The sequence below is a fragment of the Triplophysa rosa genome, linkage group LG8 (assembly GCF_024868665.1).
Source record: "Triplophysa rosa linkage group LG8, Trosa_1v2, whole genome shotgun sequence".
NCBI classification, from domain to species: domain Eukaryota; kingdom Metazoa; phylum Chordata; class Actinopteri; order Cypriniformes; family Nemacheilidae; genus Triplophysa; species Triplophysa rosa.
Genome location: NC_079897.1, coordinates 21901708 through 21917786, shown reverse-complemented (window position 1 = coordinate 21917786; position 16079 = coordinate 21901708). Strand labels below are relative to the sequence as shown.

The following is a 16079-nucleotide window of genomic DNA, read 5'->3' as shown; positions in this document are numbered from 1 at the left end:
TGCATCGCACAACAGCTCACCTTTGTGCTCTGAGCTATGAAAATGTGAATGCAAGTGAGTGACCCTTAACATTTAAACGGTCGTACACATTGTATATGCAACATTAAAGTGATAGTTCACCCAAAAAATAAAAATTCTGTCATCATTTACTCACCCTCTTGTCATTTCAACCCTTTATGACTTTTTTCTTCCGCAGAACACAGAAAAAAGATATTTTGATAGGTGAGGTATTTGATAGATTTGAGGTGTGATAAGAGGGTGAGTGAATAATGATTTTTGGATGAGCTATCACTTTAATGCAAGCATCAACCTCTCACTTAACTACAGCATTGTGGTGGCGGGTTTTAGATAAACAAACATCGCTCACATTTAAAAAATGTGAAGATCTTGTTTAGTTATACCATCATGTTAAGAAATATGTGCATTCCCACTGGCTGCCTTATAAACTTGATTTAGCCCACATTGTTAAGCACTGCTCTTGAGATGCATCTTAAGATTGACATGACTCTTAACAGTCAAGTGAAATCATAGATTTGAAGAACAGCATTATCAAGCAGTACTTCAGTATCTTGAGCTTTCTGTGCTCAGAGAGTCTCGCTGTGAAGAACCGCAGTATAAGGACACTTTCCATGTCCCTGGTGAGGCGACTGAGATCAGAGCTGGGAATTGGCCTCTCTCATCGCTCACAGGGTGAAAGGTCACACTCCAACTCTCATTGCAGATAAAGAAGCCTTTTCATGTGTTGGCCCTTTAGACCAAAACACACATGAACTCTGAGTTGCTTTGAACTCAAGCCGGCACTTCTGACCGGCCAGTTGAGGAAACCTTTCGTATCGACACATTCTCTCCAATAGGACAGAGCACACATAAACACACACACATTCACGTGTTGGTGTAAAAGATGTGCTGAAACTTGTGACAGGGGCTGGTTTGTCACACCCAACAGCTCAGACCCTGAATGTTTAAGTTTGTGATATTGGCCTTTTCTGTCTTTATGCACTAGAACAAATAAAATAGGGTCTATTTATAAATTCAAGTTTTGTGGACGTTGCAGAGTTGCTCTGAATGTAAGGTGCTTTAGAAAAAACGTCAGTTCTGCAAACGTTTAATGACTTGTATCCACTGAATTGAATCTACACAGTGCGAGTACAGAAAGATGCCACAAAAATATCATTTATATCACTTCACCTACTACTGCTGCATGTGTATTTACTTTAGCAGGGAGAGATTGTTTGGCAGGAACAAATCGGAAGAGATTTTCCAGTCGTTGAGGATGGAGCAAAAGTATTTTCTTTGAAGTGCCTCTATTCTTCAAATGTTTATGTTTCAGACTTTTTTAAAATAAAGGGTCTAGAACTGATGTTAAAGGGGTCATATGGCTCGAAATTTCTGTGTCTTTGGTGTGTTATAAGTAGCCCATGCATGTATTAGACATGTAAAATTGCAAAAATTAAAGTGTCAGAACAAAAGATGCATTCTATCTAAAAGCTAATGCTCACCCAGACCTGCCTGAAACGCCTCGTGTAACCACACCCCCACAAATCTACTTCAGTTCCTGGTATGATTTGACTAAGACCGCCAAAATGTATACGCAAGTAAGGTGGGCGTACTTGTCAGTACAACTGCTTTGGAACCTGATGTTCCAAATATGGTAAGAGGCGTTACATTTCCGTCACACTCTTGCAGTTTTTGACCAATCACTATGCACTGGTTAACTGGCCAATCATAGCACACCTCGCTTTTCAGAGCGATGAGCTTTGAAAAAAATCTGCTCGTTTCAGAGAGGCGGGGCAAAGAGGAGATACAAACATGCACGGTATGTGGAAAATACAGCGTTTTTGAACCTTAAATCGTGTATACACATTGCATTACATCTGAAACAAACGATACTATTTGTTTTAGCCCTGTCATATCACCCCTTTAACTCTAACAGTACCTTTCGGTTGTTCTGTTTTTTCCTTCTGTCTATCTGTCACGCGTATTCAAATCAGTCAGGACATCCCTGATCAGTAACTCAACAGCCATGTGGGGGTGTGTGTTTGCGCATCCAGTCTGGATGTATATAGATCACTGTTTTAAGGCCCTGGTTGCTTTTCATTCGAAGATGTGGATAATAATAGCATGTTTAAAATTATCCCGGCCCATATGACAATTCTTCGGCAGCACTGAATTCATTCATGCAGATATTCATGTAAACATGAGAACTGCTGTGTAACACTCACATGCATCTGGTCTGTTTTTTATAACACTAAATAACAACCTATAACGTGTATAGTTCTGATTGGATGAGTTCTCTTTGAAGCACATTCTATGTTAATATTGATTCTGTATTAATGCAGAAAGTTGCTCCCTTTCAAACACATGGATTAAAGTTCGGATTTCCATCAATTGCAGAGTTCCAGCCTGTCCTTAATGTCTTAAATTCACTTTTCATAATGTTGTTAACCCTTTGACGCGTATACACCGGTGTGATTAGAACAGTACACGCTTTGGTTGGCACTGAGCCACAGACAGACTCAGTCACATATCACAACTATGCAGTGCTTTCAACCACTTAGGCCCGGTTTCACAGACACAGCTTATTTTAAACCAGGACTATGCCTTAGTTGAATTAAGATATTTATGTCGCTTTTATAAAAATACCTTATAAGAATACATTACTGATGTGCATATCGAGATAAAACAATGGCACTGATATATTTTAAGATATTTCTGAGTTCTGAGTATTTTAAGTTATATTCAGTTAAGACAGGTCACACATTCATTTTAGTCTGGGACTCGCCTTAAACCTTGTCTGTGAAACCGGGCCATAATGTTTAATTTAGGCTTCAGACATATACACGTGCCTACAAGCACAAAATACATTTAGAGATTGTCCATATAGCGGCAATAACAATCTACTCAAATGTAATTTGACGGATGTGTTTTATTCACATCAGACACAGCATCTGCAATGTAAGCAATTGTTAAGATCACTCAATTCTTCTACCAGTTCACCAGGCACTTACGTTTGTGTTTTTTAAGAGAAGTGGATGAATTCACATGATGTAAATCCGACAGATCTCAGACCACGGCAGAAACAAACATGGCGGCGCCCGCTTATAGCTCAACTAACGCGATCCATTATAAAAGTGTTTAAACAACAAAACACATTCACATGCACATATTTTCCAATCGGAATGTCAGATATTTCATGACATAGTTAACAGTTTTAATTTTTTTTGAGTGAAGGAATGTAAAAGCAATGCATCAGTCATACAGCTGCTGTGGCTTTGTGGTGTGTCACATGATAAGCAGTGCCGCGTCGCCATGGAAATGTTAAAGTGATAGGCTACCTTCTTAACGGTCATCTTGGAAAAACTAGTCAAACACTAACTAGTCACTGTAGCTAGTCAAACACTGAAACGGGTGTCAGGTGTAGCCAAGCTTCAGGAATATGGTTTCTGAAGGCAGAAAAGGTGAAACGCACTCTGGAGACAAATACAAACAAAATTTTTGGTCTTAAGTGGTGCTTTTATTTTGTTCTTTTTTCTGTTAATTATTAAGAGTTTCAGAAAACATAGTTTGGTCTTGTAAGATAAATTAAAAAATTCACTGAAAAATTATAGATTGTTGATTATTTGTCTAGGTAAGTATACTTTTTTCATAGATTAAAAATAGCTTTTAAAATACGCAAACTGGCAATACTACGTAAAGGGGTTCAAAACATCTCCCTTTAAAACGCTATTGGTTTTGACTATTTAGATAAAGTCTCTGTTAAAGGAATATGACTTGGCCTGAAAAAAAATCAGTCAGAAGAATTTTTTTCACTTTAATCCATGCGAACACTACAATTATAATAATGAACATTAGTAATGGTCTACCAATATGTTTTTTAATGGCCGATAACGATATTAAGAAAGCAGTGCACTGTGGCCAATTGTCCGATATAACAAAAATGCATTTAAATGAGTAAATGAGAGACATACAGAAAATTGGTGAAACTAAATAAACATATTATTGATACTTTCTATACATGTTTTGTATCTTATCCACCTTACACGACACATTTTACTGTGGTCGTGTTACATTACTAAGTGGAAAATGCTGTTTTACATCTTAGTGGCACTTTTATGAATAAAATGCTAATGTGCTGTATGGGGGCCATTTGTAAAAATATAAAAAATAATAATTAACAACTTCGCTTCAGCTCTGTGTTAAGGGTTTGTTAATGAGAACACACAATCGGTCTCTTGGGCTGGCAGACTGCAAAACCTGGTTCTACATATGTCTATATGATGCTATCTGGGAGGAGAAACCTCAATATGTTCATAACTCACTTTAAAGGAGCAATTCAACCTAAATGGTTATTCTCTCCATCATTTACTCGCCTTTTGTACCATACATGACTTCTGTGGAGTGGAAAATGTAGGTTTGCATGTTTGAATACTGAATGCGTCTAGTTTATTTCTGGGTTTTAATACCCTTCAGGCTTTGGAGGCTAGAATTTGACCTTTTATTGGCGTATAATGAGGATGAGTGACAGGTTGTGGGAGTATTTGACAGGCTCGTCAATAAGCGTTTTGTGATCGTAATTAATTATATCTTTATTCAAGCTTTTATATCTTAAAATGACAGAAGCAGGTAGACAATGTGATTGAAATTCTGTCATTGAAATCTGTTTTGGTTCTGAGTTTGATCTCTCTTTTCTCTCTTTTCAGACTTCATCACCAGACCATCATCATCATCATCACCAGATTTTTTGGGGGGGTGTTTGGATATCACAACAGACACCTATTGGATGACTTGCACCCTGAGCGGACCATGATCTGACGGCCCTACCAGGAGGCCATAGTGTTTCTTTCTTCCTTTCCTCCTCCTTTTCTTATCAGTGGAGGAAGACAGGTGAGCCCAGCTGCCTAAGACAGGTGGCATACGGAGAGAGAGAGAGACTCTCTCACACACAACTTTATACTCAGAGGCGACAAGTTGCCGTTCGTGGTCCTGTCAGTCTAGATTTTGACCTCTGACCTCACCACAATCCCAACCCTGCCCCCACCCCGCTCGGCCAATCACAGCAGCCATGGGAAGGAAAAAGATTCAGATTCAGCGAATTACAGATGAGCGCAACAGACAGGTGAGTATGCAGGCAGTCTTGTTGGAAAATTCCTTTTTGGAATACGTTTCTTTTTTTAAGCTTTCTGTAGATTTAAATCTTGCTAATCGTACCCTAGAGATTGGAATAGTTTAGTAGCATTTAAGTTAATTTTACTCGTTGCTTATGACTCAAGTTGCGTCAATTCGCATCTGTGATTTAGAAAATAAGTAAATAATATGATGCATATCTAATACATCCAAATCTTTTTTTAAGACTGTTTAAGTGTTCAGCCAATGACGTGACAGTACAGTTCTGTCATCATCAACATTAAACACTCCACCTTTGACCAAGCAATTGGCACACCTAAGTGGGTATTACCAAATTACTCTCTATGGTTTATTTGAACTGTCCTCTGCTCGCCCCTTGCTGTAAGTGTGCCAATGGGGAAACCTGTTCCAGCTGTTTGTAATCTTTTCATCCATGTTTAAGACATTAGGAGAGCAAATGCGGGCTGTGTGAGATGTTTTTGTGGTCACCACAGCAGTCTTGAGTTGTGCTGATAGGTGTACTCGCTCTTTAAATTGACCAGGTGTCCGTACTCAGCCGTAGCTTGCCTCGCTGCATCAGCTCTTTCTCCCTCAGGTGCGCCTGAGTAACCATATTTGGAGCTAAGTTACAAAAAGTATTTTGTGTAGTTCGTCTGACCTAGATTTGACCTAATCTTGCGCTAAGTATCATTTTTATTAGCCATTTAACTCCAATAACAATCTGGCTCTGCGCGTCTTGTCCATCTGAACTTCCTGCGATTTGATAGAGGTGTTTCGGTAATTAAAGAATTCCACCGTGTGAGAAGGTGACGTGAACTGCGATGAAAAGAACGAGACAGGCAGCAATGAAATGTGCCTTTAGTAACAAAACTCTAGTTGCATCAGAGCCGGTGTAAAGACGAGGTGCTAAAAAAACACTGACGAATCCAGAACTCCCATAGAGAGACGGCAGCAGGTGAGAGAGAGCGGCTGAGTCTGTGTATGCAGTAAAGGTCAGTAGGTAAGCATTGGGCTCTCAGGTTAATTGGATCGAGAGAGGAGCGGAGAGAAGTCAGGTCGCCGCATCTACCTCCTGCCTCTCAGCATTCTTCGTTGCCATTGGTTACCTGCCTTTTCTATTTTTGTTGGCAATTATGTTGCTGGTGTTTATCCTGGTGCTGAAGCGAGGACGAACATCATCTCACCGATTGTTGAGGTGGACAATATTCTTTCACCTAATGGAATAGGGCTTTTATATACAAAGATGCGGTCACTGTCTGCCAACATTAGAGGTCTTGGGTTCAAAAAGAAAACTTTCTTGCTGTCTGTGATCTCAGGCTGACTTTAGGCAGCACTTGTGGTAGCAGGGAGCAGAAGGAAGAAGATCTTGCCCTGATCTCAAGTCAGCGTGAATGCACAGCAACAGTTAGATAAAAATTTTTTATAAAATAAGTCTGCAGTAAATTGAAATATTGTGTATGTGGATATCAGATTATGCATATTGAAATGGTTTGCTATAACATTTCAAAAAGTTATGTAGGGTCAAAGTTTTAGGTTGATGCAAAGAGACTAGCACGCAAATGTGAGACTACATGCACATATTCTGATGTGTGAAAGACGATTAGACATCAGAGAGAATGTGAAACATTTTCAGTTTTCAGATATATTTTTGCCAGAAACCGCATTATTTAGCCAGATATTGCATATTGCATTTGTCATATTGCACAGGCCTGTTATAAAATTAATATATTAATAATTAATTAATATATACGATTTTTTTCATTCTCATTACCGGTATTTTCAGCGTTAAAAAAGGTTACATGTCTAATTTTCTATTAAAATATAATTCATTAATGTCTTATTATGTATTTTTGTCAAAATTGTGTTAAACTGTCAGCAAAAATGAATATTCGGTCATCATTTACTCACCCTCGAGTTGTTCCAAATCTGTATAAATTTCTTTGTTCTGATGAACGTAGAGAAATATATTTGGACGAATGCTTGTAACCAAACAGTTCTTGGCCACCATTGACTTCCATAGTAGGAAAAATGACAATGGTAGTCAGAAGTGCCCCAGAACTGTTTTTGCTGTCCTACATTCTTCAAAATATCTTCTCTTGTGTTCAAGAACTGTTTGGTTACACTGTAAGCCCATACACGTTGATTCAACTTAAAAAAGTTATGGAAACTCGTTCCCCTAAAAAAGTTAATTTTGTCTTGTTGAACAAACAAGATATTTTACGTTCAAAGTACTTCACCTTTATATGTATTTATATTGGAATGTTTTAGTTATTTGAACTAACATAATCTTTTACAATAACTAAAATTTATCAGTGTAGGTAACTCAAAATACTAAATTGCACAAACTTGCTTTAGTAGTCAAAATTAGTTGGTATTTTTAAATGTACTCAATGCACAATAAGCCACAACAAAATATATATCTTACAAGGATTTATTTGAATTCACAAATTCAACATTTCCAACAGTAACATGCATGAAATATCAAGTTTCCTATTCAGTATCCTGACATGGTTCAAGAAAATCACAAAACTGGCAGCGAAGCTTAACTTGAAACTGTCTTACAGATTGTTGTTGCTGTCTTACTGTATGAAAACGAGATACGTGTATTTTAAGGCCGTTAAAAGACTTAAAAGTACATAAACATTCCTGGTACAGGCATGGAAAAGGTTGGCTTCTTGCATAGCTCCCATGTTTAAGTCTGTAATGTTTTAACAAGTGTCCCCTTTTGTCACAAGCAAACACACAGTACTTACATTTCCACATTTTGCTTAATTTTGATTGGATTTTCTTGGAACCTGCAAAATATTAAAAAAAAACACATTAGATTGATTATACCAGGTTAAACACAAGGCAAACTATATTGAAACCGTATGATCTTTTGTTTTTTATAAACATCTCGTAATGTTGTCAAGCATGACATGGCAGAGCAGACTTAGTGTTAAAATAAATTAAGTAACTAACTAGCTTGGCTAACACCAAGTTGATGAGCATGAGGTTGCATTTTGTCAATATCTAACTTGGAATATTATCCATCACGTGCATGAAAAAGATCGATTTGTAAACATACACTAGTTAATACTTAACATACAAAAGTAATGTGAAAGGTTGTACAAAAAGCCTTAATGAACGACACCGATCTGGTGTGGTCAAAAATAACATCTTGTAAAGTTATCAAGCATGACATGGCAGAACAGACTTAGTGTTAAAATATGAAGTAACGTTAACTAGCTTGGCTAACACCACGTTGATGACCACGAGGTTGCACTTTTTCTTATATCTAACTTGGAATATTATCCATCATGTGCATGAAAAAAGATCGATTTGTAAACGTGAGCTAGTTTGTGAAATACGTTAACTTGCATACAAAAGTAATGTGAAACTTGATGAAACTGCGCTGAATTTATTATATGAACAAAACCGAACTGGTTAAATATTGTCTCTGTGGTCACTCACAAATGTTTAGCACGAACACCATCAAACTTTTTTTTTATGTCCGAGTGCTTTTTGACCCAAAAAATGCAGAAAAAAAGTATTTGTTAAAAACAAATTCACCCACGCGTTACTAAAAAATTCAAGTTGGTAACGTTACCGCCGAATTCTAAAAGTCTGTTGCCTCTCATCAACAGATATTTATCGTTGAGTAAAACGTGAAGTAATTAAACTCACCATGCGGCAAACGTTGATGGAAATGCGCCAAAGTCAACCATGTTGTGATCCAGTGTTCTGACTGATGTCTCGTGTCCCGGACCGGTTCTGCCCCGTGTTCAGCCTGTTGCTATGACAACTGACTAAAATACGCTTTCTTACATTAAATGAACTTAAAACAATCGGTAGACTTACAAAACATAGGCAAATCGTGCACTTAACTCAAAAAAGTGAATAATACAGCAAAAGTGTTAGGATTTATGTTTATTGTACTAAATCATTTTGGGTTGAAACAACTTCAGGGATAACAGTGTACAAGCATTCTTCCAAATATATTTCTCTGTGTTCATCAGAACAAAGAAATTTGTACAGATTTGGAACAACTCGAGGGTGAGTAAATGAAGACTCACCCTGTTTCTCTTGTCCAAACCCATCTTTTTCCTCTCTCCACAGGTGACCTTCACCAAACGAAAGTTTGGTCTGATGAAGAAAGCATATGAGCTCAGTGTGTTGTGTGACTGCGAGATCGCCCTCATTATTTTCAATCACTCAAACAAGCTCTTCCAGTATGCCAGCACTGACATGGACAAGGTGCTGCTCAAATACACAGAGTACAATGAGCCGCATGAAAGCAGGACCAACGCAGACATCATTGAGGTAACAGACACATCAGCCCACAACACATCACGAGACAACATATGAGAGGATTTAATTTTGTTTGTTGGTTTTGTTACTTTTTTGTTTTTCTTCATCTCTTCCTTCCGTTGGTAAAGTGTGTTAATTTGGTTTCACACTTACAGAAAGGTATTGTTGCTTGGTACAATAATGATAATAGCATGATACTTTCAAACTAGGGTAGGGAGTTTTGTAGAGCTCTGTTTAAAACCTATAAAATGACCAAATAAAAATGTACTTTAAAGAGTTACTGCTGTACCACCTCTAAGAAGCTTTAGGCATACCATGGTACCTTTTTAGTGTAAGTCTGCTATATTGCAAACTGTTCAGGAAATGGCAAGGCTACGCATAGCTGAACACAGAGAGAGGGAGAAAGTGTGTGTCTGCAGAGCAACCTGAGGGTGGTTCAGAGGCTCATGGGTCTCTATACGCTACTGGCTAACTGCCTGGACTATGGTGGGACGGAAGAGGTAGGGACAGCTGTACCCTCTACCTCCTCCCGCCTTTGGCCAGAGAGAGAAAGTGCTTTACTCACAGGCACACACACGGTGCCCATCCGGTGTCCGTCCCGTCCAGCACAAGATGGCGATTGTGTGTGAAGTCTTGTTCTGGGGAGCAGGGGCATAATGTTGGTTCTTTTGAAAAAATGTGCTGTTACTGTTAGATTATAGGAATAATTTGCCAAAATCTAAAAATTATTTCTTAATTTACTCAATTTACCCTCATGCCATCCTAAGTGTATATAACTTCATTTCTTCAGCCGAACATCACATTAAATTACTTTACATTAAAGGGATACTCCACCCAAAAATGAAAATTCTGTCATAATCTCACCCTCAAATTGTACCTAACCTATATAAATGTATTTGTTCTGTTAAACACAAAGAAAGATATTTGGGAGAATGTTAGCCACTGACATTTCTGGGACATCATTGATTACCATAGCAGGAAATAAATTTGTACTTTTTTTGTTCTGTTGAACACAAAATAAGATATTTTGAAGAATTTAGGAAACAAACAGTTATAGGGCAACTTTTACTACTATTTCAATTTTTCTGCTATGGTAGTCAATGGTGCCATTCTTCCAAATATCGTTCTTTGTGTTCAACAAAACAAAGAAATGTATACAGATTTTGGAACAACTTGTAGAGGGGGTGGGGGCTGGGTAATTCATGACAGAATTTTCATTTTTGGGTGGAGTATCCCTTTAAATTATATTCTGGCTCTTCTTAAAAAAGCTCATCCATCATAAAAGTAATCCTTATGACTCCAGGGGGTTAATAATTGTTTCTAAAATGAAACTATACGTTTGTGAGAGAAAACAATCAATATTTTGAACTTATCTTTTAGTATTTTTGTTTTAAAAAAAATCTTATGAATTTTATACTTCATAGAAGATATACTTCTACTCGAAGCGTAACTGTATATTATATTAAGACTTGCTTTTAGAATAAATGTATTGATTTTTTTTCTACCCGGTGGCCAAATTATTATCTTTTTAATCAAATTTAGTAAGGTTTATATACAAAAAAAAGAAAATCAATTTGCCAGTGGGGTAAAATTTTTAAAGATATTATTTTCTTACACAGTTGTGCTTATCAGCTAGATTTATCTTGTTTTCAGGATGTTTATGTATTTCAGAAAGTACAGTATAGCTAGCAGCACAAGAGCATTTGTTTAGGTTAGATGGTAATTTCCAAGCAGTTTGAAATGTCATCAGAGGGTGAACGCTTGCGTGGTGTCAGAGGAGTGTGTGACAGGGACAAGTGTAAGTGTGTGTTTTGCAGAAGCCCCCAGTGTATATGCGCATGTTTCCTGTTGTGTGCAGCTGCAGAAATCTCTTAAGAGAATGTGTGTGTGTGTGTGTTTGCCTGCACGTGTGTGTGTGTGTGTGTGCGTGCATGCAGTGTGGCTGCTGTGGGCCACATCAACTCAGGCCTGTCTGGGCTGATTTGTGTGCATGCGTGTGTGTATGGGCTAAAGGCGCTCATGTAATATTGAAAGGCAGCGTGAGCAGAGGCAAACCTGCTGCTTGGTTCCCAGCATTTGGCCTGATAAGAGATCAAGTCTTTAGGGGCAGTACCAATTTCAATTGACTTGTACTTTATACCAATGAAAAACCCATCCTCTCACCTCCACCCCTCAGCGCAGGTCAGGAAGTACAGGTGCAGGAAATTATTCATTTGCTGCTTTGGCTTTTTGTGTCTCCCTAGCAGAGACAAAATGCTTAATTTCAGATCTAGTGAGTTGCTTACGGAGGCAGCATTTTTTTTCGTAGGCTCTCCCAGACACCAAGTCTGTTCCTAAAAGTAGACAACTTAATTAGGCTGCCTCCTAAGAAATATTATCCAACGTCTGAGGCGGAATCTCATGTATCCTTTGTAGCGAAGACAATGAATCCCAGAATGCATTGCGACAAGCTCTTACATTACATTGTATTTACAATTGCATTACAATTTTTAAAGAAATTACATTTAGGATTGTAATAAAAATAGTGTACGTATAGTGTAAAGACATTGGTTATTTTACACCTTTTATTGTGTTATGAATTCGAATGCAAATGAGAATAACACATTGTTGGAGCGTGCCATATTTAAATCAGTTATCAGTTCAGTCGCCTGTGTGTGTCACATGAGAAGCGTAATTTGTGTAGCGTACAGAGTTGCTCCCTGTAGTGTTAAAGGGATAGTTCACCTAAAAATTTTAATTCTGTCATCATTTACTCGCCCTCAGATTGTTCCAAATCTCTATAAATTTCTTTGTTCTGCTAAAGACAGACGATGATATTTGGAAGAATGTCTGTAACCAAACAGATCTCATCCCCCATTGACTCCCATAGTATTTATTTTCCCTACTATGGCAGTAAATGGGGTATGAGATCTGTTTAGTTACTGACATTCTTCCAAATATCTTCGTCTGTCTTTAGCAGAACAAAGAAATTTATAGAGATTTGGAACAGCCTGAGGGTGAGTAAATGATGACAATGATTTCATTTTTGGGTGAACTACCCTTTAAGAGATATCATGATTATTAGGATGTGCCCTATGTAGGCATCGAGGCAGCTCTCTAGGTTTTAGAGCAGAGGTATCTCCATCAGAGAGACAAACAAGAAAAAAGATAAAAGTGAGAGAGATTCACCGTGTATAAATCATGAAGTGCCAGCGTGCACATTCACCCAGAGAAAAACCCTCATACGCCATACAGCTCGCTGTATGCACACACACACACACACACACACACACATATTCAGGCAGGCATGCTTTCACACTAATGCATGACTGAACAGACGCATATGTAGGCACACAGCCTCTCTTCCTCTCTTGCTGTATCTCTCTTTGCTCTCATCTCCGCTCTTCCCTCGTGTTGCACGTGCCTAGCGTGTGTGTGTGTGTGTGTGTGTGTGTGTGTGTGTGTGTGTGTGTGTGTGTATTTGTGTGCGAGTGTATGGGGGCTGCCTGCTTCTTCTGCCAGAGCTTGTTAATCTGCTTGACTGCAGATCCCAATCGCAAGAGAGACACGGAGAGAGAAAGAGAGACGTAGAGAGGGAGGGGAGATTGAAAGAGAGACGAAGAGTGGGTGATGAAGATCCGGTAGATATGGGAGGAGAGAAGTTGGGATTGACAGGATGGTCTGAGAGGAGACAGATGTTATTTGACCCTTTTAGGATGAGCAACCCTATCTGATGTATAGGTAGATTACATACATTATTCCCACCAATTTTTCTGTTTCACAGACTAATAATAATGATTTATGGCCAAAAATAAAAACCACGAAATCTGGAGATACAAGGTTTCAGAAGGACAGCAGTGTTGTTTATAAAAGTATAGAAATCCTATTTGTTGCCTTTAATGGACCATCTTTTCCCCTAACTAACAGTATGGAGTCATGACCCCATCCACTTCCCTCTGTGTGCTCCACATCAGCCAGATTCCTCCGATTCCCTTAAGACCTGCCATATCCATGTGTAATCTAAACTCTTTTGACCCCCCCCCCACAACGTACATGGAGACCAGCAAAATGATGCTGTCCCACCATGAGAGCCCAGATTAAAACCTCTGGGAATGCTTTTAATAAGGATGTATCCATACACCACAGACGTTTCGCTTCTGAAGGCCCTGTTCACACTGACAGCAAATTTATAGCTGGAGGTCCGCAGGTCACTGTATACTGTGTGGTGATATTTGACATTCTTGCCACTGAATACAGCTGCGGAAAAATTAAGAGACGATTCCAAATTTTCATTTAATCAGCATTTCTGGATGTATTGTGGCCATTCCGGTCCAGTGTCTGTTGAATTTCAACCTCAGGAGTGACATAAAGTCATCCAACAGCAATGTTGTCAACCAACTGTCAACTGTATTGTTGAATATGAACTTGTTTTCTTTGCAATATTTAAGGTCTGAAAAAAAACAGACCTGTTTCTCCAGTTTTCATTTTCTGCAAATAGAAACAATATTTTTATTTGGGAGCAATATTGTTAGTAGTTCACAGAATGAAACAAAAATGATTATTTTACCGAAACGCATACTTATTATTAGTAAATTCAGAAAACCTTTTTTTTTTAAATGGTCTCATAATTTCTTCAGAGGCCGTACACTAACACCAGTGGTGGGCTGCATAGCCGCTCATAGCTTTTGAAAATCGTATCACGAATTAGATGTATTGGTGGTCAAAGTAAAATATTATTCTGTTTTGACAAGGTATCAGTTGTTGTGCTGGGGAAAAAAGCATCTGGGTATAAATCTCAGCAGTGCGTGATACATCAAACTACAAGCAAGATGAATAACTACCGTATTAATACTCACTCAGAATGCTGACAATTTCTGACATTGTTTTTCCTCTGATATTTTATTATATTCTGGCATGCTGGTAGAGAGAAATATTAAACATAAACATTAACTTCCTGCCTCCACTCAACTTCATGATCTCGCAGGAGACGGCTTACATTACCTCCATCATCTTTACTCCCATTGGCCGTTTCCACATCAAATCATTCTTCATTTGCATGAAGTTAAAAAGCTTTTCTCAACTTCGCCCAATCGCTGTCATTATTATCAGTGTGAACGGGGCACAAAACGCATTACTTTTAAATGCCATAGCGAGCCATTTAAACGTAAGCACTAATAATATCAGCAGTTTATTTCAAGAGGATCCATTGCTGTTAGATTTTCACGATCGAATAAGCGTGAACTTTTAACCTTTCTTTATAAGAGATGAGAAAGCTGTGTGTGCTGGACACCAGCTAAACCCTCCTCAATATTGAGTTGATGTGCTCCAGCTTATTCTCTCAGATCCGCCTCTTCACTGTGGGCTGAGCCGTGGGCTATCTGCTCAGATCAGCTGCTGAAGTGACTCCATTAGCCTCATGTATGAGTTATAGTCAGGCTGGCCTGATACTGGCAGACATGCGGCATTTAAAGGAGGAAAGAGGATGTAGGGAGGAGGAGTTGAGGGTTCAGAGGGGCCACTAATCTGTCAGATGAGTGTATCTGGACGCTATTGTGTGTGCAAGCGGGCAGGCTGCAGCCGAGCCGAGGCTTTAAGCGTGTTCTCAAGGGATGGCCAGAGGGGGTAGCAGCCATCTACGCTTTGCGCGCTACAAATGGGAGGTGACGTTACGTTTTGGCCGCGTGGACAACACACACTTGAGCTTCCTGCGACAGTCTAGAGAGAAGCGTTCTTGCACCGATATTCAGATTAGTAGTTGATCAATATGCATTTGGTTTACCTTTCACTTGAGCCCCCAATATTTAACTTACGTGGCTGTGGGAGTTTGGAAGAAAGATATGGGACGTAAAGTAAAAGAGAAATCGAGGACACAAATGAGTCAAATGAATAAATTGCGGAAGAATGAGAGTATTAGTGGATTAGAAAACGAGAACGAGAATGAGAAAGGAGCCTCGAGGTACATTAGAAACAACAGAAAATGAGATGAGATAAAGAAATTGAAGGTCGAGGGGAAAAGCGATGACATAATGTGAAGACAGGAAAGGGAAGCTAGAGAGGAGGTCATGCAGGAGGAGGAAAGGCGGTAGAAGGGGAGGGGCCGTACAGAACGAGCTTAGCCAGTCAGAGGCAGCCGAGCTCTGCAGGGGAATCTTCCCTTGGCAACAAAAACAAGCACCCGCCCATAAAGGAGAGACAGCAGAGAGAAATACAGGGACCGGTGAACAGATGGAGCAGACTCGGAGACAAGCTGATCAGCTGACTTTCTCCTCACTGTGAATGTGTGCAAAGAGAGTGTCTGACTATCAGGGGAGCTGGTTCAAATGCTTAGATGTCTTTTTTGTGTGTGTGTTTTATCAAATCATGATCTATCTAAATATATATTTTTATCTAAATCTGGTGCTTGCTTAGGCAGGAATCACTACTTCCGTTGTTCACTAACCCTAAGGAATAGTGATGATTCTTTCATCATTTACTCACCCTCAAACATGTATGACATACTTCTGCAGAACACAAGAGAAGATATTTTGAAGAATGTTGGTAACCAGACAACAGTGGTACTTGCATTGGTTTTGTGTCCATACAATAGAAGGGAATGGGTAGCGCCAATGTCTGGTTACCAACATTCTTGAAAATATCTTGATGAGAGAATTTCCCCCTTAAAGGTCCAGTGTATGAAATTTAGCGGC

The 16079-nt window shown here is 38.9% G+C and overlaps 1 protein-coding gene across 10 annotated transcripts in view; it reads left to right on the top strand.

Annotated features, from left to right (window-relative positions):
* mef2d (myocyte enhancer factor 2d) overlaps positions 1-16079 on the top strand; it is a 57316-nt gene that overhangs the window by 18482 nt on the left and 22755 nt on the right. For all 10 annotated transcript variants that reach the window (XM_057339199.1, XM_057339192.1, XM_057339198.1 and 7 more), the window contains exons 2-3: positions 4701-5116; positions 9223-9426. In XM_057339199.1, coding sequence (XP_057195182.1) covers positions 5063-5116; positions 9223-9426 — 258 coding nt within the window. In that variant the 5' untranslated portion in view covers positions 4701-5062. The remainder of the gene's footprint in view (positions 1-4700; positions 5117-9222; positions 9427-16079) is intronic.